Source organism: Nicrophorus vespilloides, unplaced genomic scaffold (assembly GCF_001412225.1).
Source record: "Nicrophorus vespilloides isolate i.1.1-1 unplaced genomic scaffold, Nicve_v1.0, whole genome shotgun sequence".
NCBI classification, from domain to species: Eukaryota; Metazoa; Arthropoda; class Insecta; order Coleoptera; family Silphidae; genus Nicrophorus; species Nicrophorus vespilloides.
The window spans coordinates 24,142-36,372 of NW_017096671.1; the positions used below are offsets into that span (position 1 = coordinate 24,142).

General features: G+C 33.4%; 1 protein-coding gene and 1 long non-coding RNA gene across 2 annotated transcripts in view; one reads left to right on the plus strand and one right to left on the minus strand.

The window, feature by feature from the left end:
- The window catches only part of LOC108557841, a 4,155-nt gene extending 3,725 nt beyond the window's left edge, over positions 1-430 (minus strand). Inside the window, exon 1 of the long non-coding RNA XR_001890873.1 lies at positions 353-430. This is a non-coding gene — a long non-coding RNA (uncharacterized LOC108557841). The remainder of the gene's footprint in view (positions 1-352) is intronic.
- Positions 1-4,756, plus strand: part of LOC108557840 — a 20,634-nt gene extending 15,878 nt beyond the window's left edge. The window contains exon 3 of the mRNA XM_017914526.1: positions 4,588-4,756. Coding sequence (XP_017770015.1) covers positions 4,588-4,709 — 122 coding nt within the window. The 3' untranslated portion in view covers positions 4,710-4,756. The remainder of the gene's footprint in view (positions 1-4,587) is intronic.
- Positions 4,757-12,231: the final 7,475 nt, after the last annotated feature.

Below are 12,231 nucleotides of genomic sequence, written 5' to 3' on the forward strand. Positions count from 1 at the left end.
AATACTTTTGTTAATATATAATACTATAAAACATGACAAATTAACTTACAAAATCACCTTTTCTCTCTTCAACACACCGACTCGAACATCCTCCCCATCTCAATTATTGCGTTTTCTGTAAAATTTATTGAAATTAATAATTTTACACACGCACACACAAAAGTTGAAACATAAATTACCAAAAAGGGTTTCCCTTGTGTTCGCCACATTCGTTACTCTACACAAAGTTTAACCACGAGTTAATTATGATTAATTAATTAATTAATTAATTTATGATCTCACACATAATTAGAATCTATGCATATTTGCAATAATAATTTGATTTGCTAATAGTATTAATTAATTAACTTACATTAAAAACTTCATTTTGAACATCATCCACATCAACAAACCGTGATTTCAATCCTCTCCATCTCTTATGTTGTATTAACTATGGAAATGAAATAATACTTTTGTTAATATATAATACTATAAAACATGACAAATTAACTTACAAAATCACCTTTTCTCTCTTCAACACATCGATTCAAACATCCTCTCCATCTCAATTATTGCGTTTTCTGTAAAATTTATTGAAATTAATAATATCACACACGCACACACAAAAGTTGAAACATAAATTACCAAAAAGGGTTTCCCTTGTGTTCGCCACATTCGTTACTCTACACAAAGTTTAACCACGAGTTACGGTTCGCGGTATAGAAAGTTCATATCTAGTTTTAATTGAAACAAATATTTTGAAATTATATTGTTCAAAGATACGTAAACAATACAATTGAAATTACGAGGGGAATTACAATTAGTATCTGCGTATGTAAATGTACTAAAAGCCTCAAAGTTAAATAAACCTTCTGAACACTCGACAAAAGCAAATATGTATCGTAAATATTAAACCAGCACGAATATTGACAGATCAATTAAAAGTTTGATTTTAGTCTACTTATTCGCTTCCGGTTGATGCTGACTCGTAATTAAACCGAAATTTTCGCCAAAAACCGCTCTGTATACTTATGTGCAAACGTCCGTCTGTTTGTCTAGGACGTCGCTTGCTGTTGACGTTATAAATCGTGTTGTGTGCGCTTTATGTGTTTGGCAGATCAGGAGTTAACATTGAATCACAAATTGATGACAATTAATACGCACATGCATATAACAGATCGACCGCGCGCGGTGCATTGCTAATTGCCACGCAAATCGTATGTTATAATTGAGCTCGATCTATCCGATTCCATGTTAATATGGGGGGAGACAGTAAGAACTACATCATTTGCAATTAGCTGCAGTCGTAAATTCGATGCACAACTAAGCATTCAATAGTTAATAGTTGGTGGAATTTAATTTTAATCCAATAGATAAATCAACGTGTGATAAATCTACTGGATCAAAACGAGATCCGTCACGTTTTCTGTATTGATAATACCTGATTATTGAAGTTGATACACCTTTAACACCCGGACTTGGGACCACGTGGAAATCGCAGCTTTCTTTCATCCTGAAACATAAAATAATAAGCAACATGAAATAAACAGAAATCAAACAGATAAAAACTAAAATTTGAGCAGATCAACATCTGCAATAAAGTAAAACTTTAAAGAGGCTTTTATAGAAAAAAAGCAAAAGGACATTAAAAGTTGCAAATTAATGGAGACGTTAGGTCTGGATGTCTCGATTTTATTGGGCGATAAAAGTATTTACGTGCGTGGAATTCGCCTTCGATTAAATCGCAAATACGCAAATCTTCCATTACCGAAATCATCTTGCGATTGAAGAAAAATATATCTTTATCTCGCTTAGCTCTAATGGCTTTTGTTATAAAGTTATTTTCTGTCTCTCTCTCTCACACTCTCTAACATTATTGCCTAAAAGTTTCTGTTTTGCTCATTCCAATCGAGATTACGGCCATATCTCGTTTCTATTTCTTCAATTGAGACTATAATGAAGCTAATATGTTCAGTAAATGTTAGATCTCAATACAAACGTTATGTTTTCATAACCATTATTTCCATAGTTACAATATGACATAAATCGTTTTAAACGTGACTATGGAAACGGCTTAAAAACAACGTGTATTGGAAATCAAACGGTAGCAGCAACTACAAACAAAACAAACAGCAGCTTAAAACCGTAAAGTTTGTAGCCGCAGGATTAACGTGTTCGTCCATAAATTTGATTCAATGTTCGGATGTAAATTGCAATTGGGAGAAGAGAACAGAGAGAGAGATGCGTACAGTTTCATAAACTGACTAGAAATAATCCTGTTTACTCTTTCTCTCTCTATTTAACGCACACTCGTCGGCATATTCGTTTCGAAATTTAGCCGGAAGCCAAGACCGGAACGCATAAATTCAAATGCAGCAGCAACAAATTAACCGACCATTTGCAGCTGCAAAAACACCGACACACACTAAATCTGTCCTAATCTTTTGTTGTAATGCACCCAAAACGCATTTTACAGAGAGAATCGACACTCTGCTCCATTTCCAATTCAAATATTTCGTTAGCAATTACTAAATGCAAATGGTAAACTAATTTGATACATTTTTATGCTCATTCTATAATCATGTGTAAAAATTTAGACTTCAATAATGTCTTGTAAGAAATAGTTTGAGAAGCAAAAGTGTAATTATTACTATAGTGTATGAAGTTTTCAAGCGAAACGAGATCAAAGAGAAGGAAGAGAATTGAACGGGATTGTTTTTAATTAACCCAGAAACAATCAGCGTATTGCAGAACCAAAAAAAAAGAGAGAAAATGTAGAGGAATGAAAAGGGGAGAAGTTCAATTTGTGATGTACACTTCCCTTTTTCCCTTTAACAAATGAGGGTGCAAGAAGAAAAATATAAATCCCCCGTCGCCCCCATACATGTTTCATATTTTTTTTCTTGCTTCGCACTTTTTCTCCATTCCCTCCTGTATTATATTATGTCTGCGTTAATTTACGGTTTCCTTTCAGGTTCTCATATTCCTTCTTTCTTTCACTCACTACATTTTTATATTCCATCTTTCTCTTTGCGCGCGCCCCGCTCTAAAAGTTTAATAATTCCATGTGTGTATTGTGTGCTTTTGAGGGGTGAGAGAGAGAGAGAGAAGGTTGGCCTTGTAGGTGGCGAACATATTGCGGTCTTTGCACACCACTTGATGTTATTTATTCTCCGGCCGGAAAAGCGGAAACACGTGAGGCCGCCGCCCCGAGACGAAATGAATTTCCTGCTCTCTCTCTCGCCCTTCTTTTCTATCTTCATTTCTTTCCCCGCAAAGAACAAAAAGATAGAAAACGTATTGCGAGGATATTTACCTTCCAATACAATTGTCACGATTCATATTTTCAAGTTCTCTTCAGTTTCAAAGCTATCCAATTCTTAGCGAAGACTTATCTTGTATTAAACCTAAAAAAAAGCAAATACAATTTCAATTTGAAAAAATATTATCAAGTGGACTTACTAATAATAATTCAAGTGCTTTCCTTCTTTGTTTCTGACTATATTCAGAGTACAATTCATTAAAAGAAATTGTAATATTAAATTCCTGTCCACAAAGAGAATCCAATTCATCTCCCATTGCAAAGCCGCTTTCTGTACATCCATTAAGGTAATCATAATTTATCTTATGCGTTCCACTTAATGATGCTTCTGCGGACGAGTTCCAACTGTTGGATTTTCCTGAGGTCGAGGGATGACGGCGTCGCGGATGTTCAGAACCATCCACCGCCAGCCATAAATTAGGGATGCTGCAAGAAGATCCGACGCTAATTACCATCAATTAATAACGCCTGAGGATGTATTATTGCGATTACAAATCGAACCTGACGTAGGAGAGATTCATCATATTGGCAATAAGCGCTGCTCCGATCTTACACCATTCTTCATTCTCCCCCTCATCATCGCAAGAAAAACGACTCAGACGAATATTAATCATCGATTTTCAAGGAAAACTAATTAAACGCATAAATTGTTGTTTTGAACACGCCGCATATTCCGATTATTCATTATGTTTAAACTCAAAAACTTACGTTTCAGCTCCAAAACTGTTGACATCAGAATTAATCATTGGAAATCTAAAACTAACAACTTTAATACGATTACTAAATATTAATTGGGTCACTTACAAACTTATGAAATATTCCTCAATTTCGCAGCTGCGATCATCATTAAATATTTCATATGCAAATCGGGTCCTGACGCTGAAGCAAACACCTCCACCTCCATTTCATTACACTCCTCCTCCTCTTTCCATCGACCCCAATGATAAATGGCCTTTTAAAATGATTATCAAATTCTCCCTGTTGACGATTCGTCGTAAAGCTTTTGTTGGCCTGACACTTTACGAGTTCCAGTTATTATTGATTGCATCTCATTTTCCCAACGACCGACAAAACAGCAACAGCCTAAACAAACAAAAAACGGAGAGGGTGAATAAAATATTAAAATTGCTCAGCTGAAAAAATACAAAAAAAAAACAGTCACCTGTTTCTGTCATTCTGACAAATGGATTTGAAACAATAGAAACAAATGAAGTACGTAACTAACGGCAATATGTTTACGTTAAGTCGATTGATTATGTTAATGATACTTATCTTTTTGCTTGCAGAATTCTTGAGCACGAGGACCTACTGCTGCACGGAGGACGGCTGCAACTCTTCGCCGACATCTGGAGCGCTCGCTTTTCTGACGATCACCTTAGTAGCCCTTGCCCTCGTCCTGATCCACTAATCCACGCTAACGCTCGAAGACGCGAGTTGACAACACAAATAACAATACCAAAACCTATAAGTAAATAAATATTCTAAATATATTCTAAACTAACGAGAGAAAAATTAATAATAATAATAAAGAAATCTGTAATCTGATAGTCTTCCTCTACATGTCAAATTGACCTTATATTAAAAAGATATGTCGTTTAATTCAAATTACGCGCGCATCAAATTTTCCTCTTTCCATCCCCTCGGGGGTTTCAGCCAATAGGAAATTGCGCGAATTATCCGGAAGCGAAATGGGCCGGATTCAGTCGCTGGGCGATTTTGATAATCAATCCGGTTTAAAGGAGCGAAAACCTACAAGAAATAGAGTTAAATATATAATACGAAAGCAATTTAAAAGGATTCTCGGAGGGGTTTTAGTTTTTAGCTTCCATTTCGTTTCCTACTTCTTTTCTTATTTAGTACACGTTCCTAACTTGTTAATGCTATATAATAAATATATTTAATTCGCAATTTAGTGACTCGAATAGATTACCTTAACGAATTTTTAATCACTTGATTAATATTATAACAAACACATAATCAGTAAGCTTAGGGCAGAAATTATTGCACGATTTGTGAAAGTAGGCGTTTAGGGCTTAACGTTCACCTGTATTTAGTTTTCGCCAAATTGATAACGATTATAACTGAATGTCGATTCTTTGTTTCTAGTCTACGAACGAGTAATCTACCGATTTAGTGATGTTTATTGAAATATCGTTATACTGTTAAGGATGTTTTATATTTGTACTTAATGTGTGCGTCGAAATCGCACGAGAACAACACACACACACACGAAACAACATACTCTAATTTGTTCAAGTTTAATCATTGTAATGTTTAGCGAGTACTTATTAATTCGATCAATAAATGTAATGAGTAATTAACGCAACCCCGATTCAAAATCATTGATTAATACAATTCCTGTGAAAATCCTTTTCTCAAAAACATAAAAAAATAATTAGTTTCTTTTTAAATTATTATTAAGGTGAGTATTTACTTTAGTTAGAATTGTGATATCTTATGCACTTTTCATTATTGAATCCAGTGCGGATTTGTATGATGTATGTGATTTATGCATTGCGGAAAGTTCGAAAAGCAGTGTCTGAACAACGTTAAAGCATCGTGAGTTATTACACTTACAGCGTTTTCCAGCTGAAATATCCATCTTATTCAGTCGACGAAAACGCACGTAATGATATAGTTTTGTAGCGTACGTTAAAATCTTATTTAAATCATCCAATTTCCACCTGAAACAAAAGAACAAAAAACAGTTTTAATTAAAAAAAAACTCATTTGTTTTTTTTATCAGAGATAACTATGATTCTTTAACAAAAATTGATCAAAGGATGCGAAAACGCGAATCGAACTTCAAAGTGAATAAACTACAAACTTCCCTCCACTTTCGTTCCTTCTTTTTGATCAGCCAACTTGAATAGAATCCAGCAGCAATAATCAACGAATATTTACCGAAAATTATATTTCCATCAATATTTAAATCGAATGGATTTTCCATTAAACAAAAAAATAGCGCCTGAAAGTGAGGAAATAGATTTACCAAACAAAATAAAAAAAAAATGTACATATGCAACGAAATAAATCTGGGTCAAATATTAGTAAAAAAAAACGCGAAACTCCAACTTTATCTAAATTTGGATTTACATTTTTTTAGTAGGCATTTCACTTATTGATCAAATTCAACCCTCAACAGATTTGCTGGAAAGGTGGATAACACACACAACAGCATCAGAGGCCAGAAAGGCCGTAACCGTTGAAGTTATAATGGGATTTCGCTGTTCCGATTTGTTAATTATGTAAGAGTTTTCGTGGACCAGTGCAGATTATGAATAATTGAACTTAGCATACATTCATATAATACACACGTACTTTATATGAAGCATGGAAACACGACCAACGAGGCAAAAAAAGCTGCAACACATTAAAATTTCTACGCAAATTATTTATTGCGTTACGTACGTTTAAAAAGCGTGCACGTGTCCTGAAATTGCGTGGACACATTATGAGCAAAATCTCCAAAAAAAAAAATTATAACATTCATATTCAAATTTTACGCAATTTAATTGCATACTTTTGTGCCATTGATTTAGTTACTATAGACTCAAACCTAAATAATTTTGGGGCGAAATCTATTATTTCCGGAAAAAACTTTGATGTAATTTGTAAAGGTTTTGCTGCTTATTCTTACTACACAGACGAATCGATTGAATTCGGCAACTAAACTTAATTTATTGCTTCGAACGCAATGTTTTTTCTCCTTCAAAATAGCAAACGCTTCGAGCATTGATTTATCACTAATGGAATTGTCCATAATTCAAGATTCGTATCATCATCATCATCAATAATAATAACACAGCACGGTCGTCTTTAATAAACATTGAAACCCCGTTCATTATTTATCGGCGAGGTTGAATATCGATTCCATTTTAGAGCAGATCGTGCATTTCGGTCTCGTTCGTGCTCAGGGAAGAGATGTAATCCCGAGACCCACTAAAGTACGTGTCCTTGTTTCACTTCGGTAAGTGATATTGGCACAATCATCCTCGTCTTTGCACCTACCCGAGATTTAGGTGCACAAGTCCTCATCAACTCAGCGAGATTATGCGTACCAAAGAAGAAAAAAAAACAGTCTTACGAATGAACAAATCCTCGCAAGAAATATGCTAATACTTTAATAAGAATGCAAACTTTCGCGGAAAGTTTAAAGAAATTGCGTGAAATCCCCCCCATGTATATTCATTCATTCATTCATTCAATGGTCACTTTTTTCTTGCGCAAGTATTTGCGTAAATATGCGAAAATCGCGGTTTCGCATTACCGTAATGGAATTTCATGGTTGAAATAATAAAAAAAAGAGTTAGTGAAAACACACGTTTGTTTGGTGATGAGACAACAAAACTATCAACAATGCAAATAAAAATAAAACGTTACACGGTTGTGACGCGTTTTAGAATCTGTACGCTTTGCTGTTACATTCGGAAAATCACAGAGCATACGGATTCTTGAACACGTCTGGACCGTCTCTGGCATCCGAATATAAAATTGCAGAAATAAATTGTGAAAATGTTGTGAGAAAAATCTTGTTGGTCGAGGATAATCGGATTTGGCGTCACACGCAAAGTGGACTAGTGGGAGAGGAGGAGTGATCAATCAATAATGAATGATGTCGAGCGAGAAACGGATTTAGAACTGAAATTGCAGCAGGACAGATGATCGAACTGTGTGTTTCACTACGTGCGAAATATCTTCAAGGCAAGATGAACTTTTTGATTTATATATTTCTTTGGTAGAATTCACGTAATGTTATTTTCTTTAATCAGAAATAATTGTAAAAGTAATTTGATAACTTTAATAAATGCATCTGTAATGTAGTGAAAGTAGATTCTTCAATACAACAGTTGCACATTTGATTTATATTCTATTGATTGAGGATTCGGACGGAAATGGGATTTCGGTTTTTGGTGGAGGAACGTGCATATCCATATGGAATACATATCTTTTTTTGGAGATGGAGAAGGTCGGAATGTGCTTGACCCTCCGCAGACCATTCTGGCGTTTGTCCAAGAGCACACATACACATCACGTGTTCTTGTGACGGAGAATGAGGGTTGCGCGCGATAAATCTTTGCAGAAGTGCCGGAGAATTATCATCATCATCATCCTGCCACCGACTACAGCGACGACGGAGACGACACACGCAAGTGTCCCAAGTGTTTTCCCGAGGACTTAATGAATTTAAACTCTTGCATGTTACATGTTTATCGCCGCTCTTTGAAATTTCTCAGACACTTTCAGCTCACATTATTAACCCCTTAAAACAACGCTCCTCCCAAACACACACACAAAGTTGCGCATGAAATATTTTTAACTTCAATTTTATAATTTCTTAAACTTATACTTTCAACTCACTCTACAAACTAATAATCTCCATTAATTAATCTTTCAATTAACTATTTATTAATTTATAATTAAAATTAACACCAAATCAAAACAATCTAAATGTTTTTGTTCAAGTTAACTTTTAGAGTAATTACACTTATTATACAAACTCTAAATCTTAACATATTGTTCCATTTTATTACATTTCTTATTGTTGATCTTTTCAAATATTTCCACAACTTTTTAAATTCTACCATTAGAAGGTGTAAACCTAACCTAACTTTACCTAACCTAACAAAACAATAAAATACTTGGCACGACAGCAAAATTGATCTTTTAATGTATTCCAATAGCTTTTTAAACTCTACCATTAGGCAATTCTTCGTGCCACAGGTTTTATAATCGTTTTTCTTTCCTATACAGAAGAGATCGATCACGTGAGGGATATTTTGTTGAAGTATCCAATTCTTAGGGTAAATACTTTTTTTTCCACTTGTATTACAACAAAATGATTATGGCACGACAGGAAAATTGATGGATTGTAGAGATTTTTGCAAATAATCGTTTCGTATATTAAAATTTATTCGATGATTTACGAACTAAATCGCAACAAAGCTATGTACTTAAACTCAATAGAATTCAATGTTAAATGAAATAGAAATCATCGATTTTCGAAAATATCGAATCTGCTCTTGGACCAAACACGTTAAATCGGGCATACGAAAACGGATCCTGTGCACTTCAATTACAAGGGATAAATCATGCTCCAGAAAACCGTGATCAGAGTGAAATATGCTTCTACTTTTTTTTGTTTGATATAAACATGCATCATCATCATCATCGTAATGCACGCTCCAGCATAAAATATCAATTCGCTGCTCCTTAAAGACACGCATAAAGAAATCGTGGCATAATATCGTGATAAACCTAATAGACTCTTCAGTTTTTTCTTTTCTTATTCTCTCATCAACATATTTCTTACTTTACTCTCTAAGAAAAAAAAATATAATTCCATTTTACAACTTTATAAATGAATGAACGTGTGGAAAAGAGAGAGTCGTATAAAATCTTGAATTAATAAAAATTCTCGACGAGGTGGCGAAATTACAGTGAAGGAAGTAAATGAAAATCGCGAAACAAAAGCTTTTCCACGGCGCGCTCTAAAACTCCATAAATCTCGAGCGGAAGGGAAATTCGAGATTCCACGGATAAAATCGACCTGCTGCAAAAACTCTCCATATTTTTACTTATCGTCATCGCACAATAAATTCACTTCACAACTACGAAAAATGATGAGAAAATACAGATTGTTTTTCTTTAAGAAAAAATTGAAATTGTATTCATATTTTGTAATAAATTCAAATTTCGAGTTATTATTATTGTTTTGATTTAATTAGTTTTGCGAAATTCTATTGAATTACTCCAACTTCCAACGTTTCTATTAAAACATTAATTTGCCTTATATTTTGCTAACGAACATCCGTAACTTATTTACTCCTAGTAGTTTCGCAAACTTCTTTGAGCCAACTAAATCAAAAATAATTAAAATTAAAAACCTTTGCTAAAAAAAGTTTGATAATAATTACATAATTCATCATGTAAACTGTCAACAGAAACGTTCAAAAAATGAATGACTTTGCGAAACTTCCCATAATCAAATTGCCTCTCTCCTCTGAGAAGAGCGTATACAGACAGCGCTTAGCATGTTTCATGAAGTGAGGAGGATTTCATTTCTCCGTCCTCGAAATTTAATAATCACGCAAAGTTCGAAAAACGCGGAGATTTCCGCGGGAGAAGAGTTGCCTTTTATATTAAACTCAGCATTCGTGGATTTATTATTTTACGACCTCGAGATGTTATTAATAGCCAAACTTTTCTCACCCCTTTTCTCGCTCCAAAAAAATAAAAAAGAATCCCAATTTATAGCACTCACCATTTCACGTTTAGAACCGTTGGATGAGGGTGAAAAGGTAAAAACGAAGTAGCAGCAAATCTTGAAAATCTGCAAAAATAATTTTGAATTATTACCAATGTTAGTTTCTCTCTTAAAAGAAGGAATTCACATCCAAATATTATACATTATTATACAACTCTGAAATAATATTGCGGTTTATGCAATGAAGCAGTTAAAAGATAAGGCTGCGCCAAAAAGAATAAAACCATGCGCTTCGAATGAATCTAATTTGCATCTGCTACGATTACATCTAAATCCGTTTCAGTCACGATCATCAATTTCTATTTGTATAAACAAACAAACAAAAAGAAAAACTCTTTGTATCAGTCGCGCGAAAACTGAAATAAATTCCCAACATTTCCGAAGATACAATAAAGCCGGAATTTCATGCGAAAACTTTCGGGCGTAAATCTCGCACATTGTGCTACAATATTGCGCGTTTCCTCATCCAAAATTTATATATTCAATATGTCTGTTTTTTTTTTCTATAAATGTAAACTTTTATAAATTTCGATTCGATTAATTTATGTGTTAATTATAGGGGCATTACGAATTATTGAATTTTGTAATGAGTGTAATTCCATGCGAACCTCATTAACGCATAACGGGCAACGTTATTTTTGAATGCGATTAAACCCAATCGGATTAATATAATTTCAATTGGAAATACGTTCAGAATCAGATTTCAATCAAACAATTTTTTACTGAAAATCAAACAGATTTTGCTAAAATATATAATAAACGTATTACAATCAGAGAGTCGAACCGAAATTAATTTCGTTCCGGTTTACGGTTTGGAACGTAATGTAAATGTTTATCGTTCCAGATTCGGTTTCGGTTCGTCTAAAAATTTCGGTTCAGTTCCGGTTCGATGATATAGCACACTATATAACAGTGGTTTCTAAACAAAAAAAAAAGTGTTAATTTATTCTCTTAAAAATCAGTGCAATTTGTGACAAAATAAGTGGACGCAGGTGTTTCCTTATCAGTGCAGCTGCAGGTGTTTAATTTATGCACAGGTGTTCACATTGGTTTTCAAAATACTTTCAATAAAATATTTTATTAATAAAGTATATCAAATATTGAAAACAATTTAAAAAAAGAAAGACCAAAAAAGTAAGAAAATTGTGTCAAGCAAGGAATTTCTAAAATTCATTTATAAATTTTCTTGTTAAAAATACTAAATTAAAACTACAATTTCACAATTTTTAAAGCATTTATGCATTAAAATTAATGTAAATCTGTTATAATTCATATTTTCTCTTCTCTTCTGTGAAATTTTTAATATTAAATTCAATTTTTCAACGAAAACGCGACTGATTGCGTCACGTCAGCGGTACTAAAACGTTTATCTGTAGGTGCGAATTTGCGAAACAAATTATCATATATGCAAAAAAATTAGAGTGTTTTGTTTAAAAATTATTGAAAAAAAAAATACTTTCTTTGAGAAATGTTTGTAGTATAAAATGGCAATTTTCAAATACTTGTATATTAAAAATTCACACTTTCCAAAGCAGAAATACTCGCTAAATATGTAAAATAAAGTAAAATATGTTTATAATAAAATCATTTGCATAAATTTCATAATAAATGTGTAGAATTGCTTGTTTACACAATAACTAATTAATTATATATTCAAATTTAC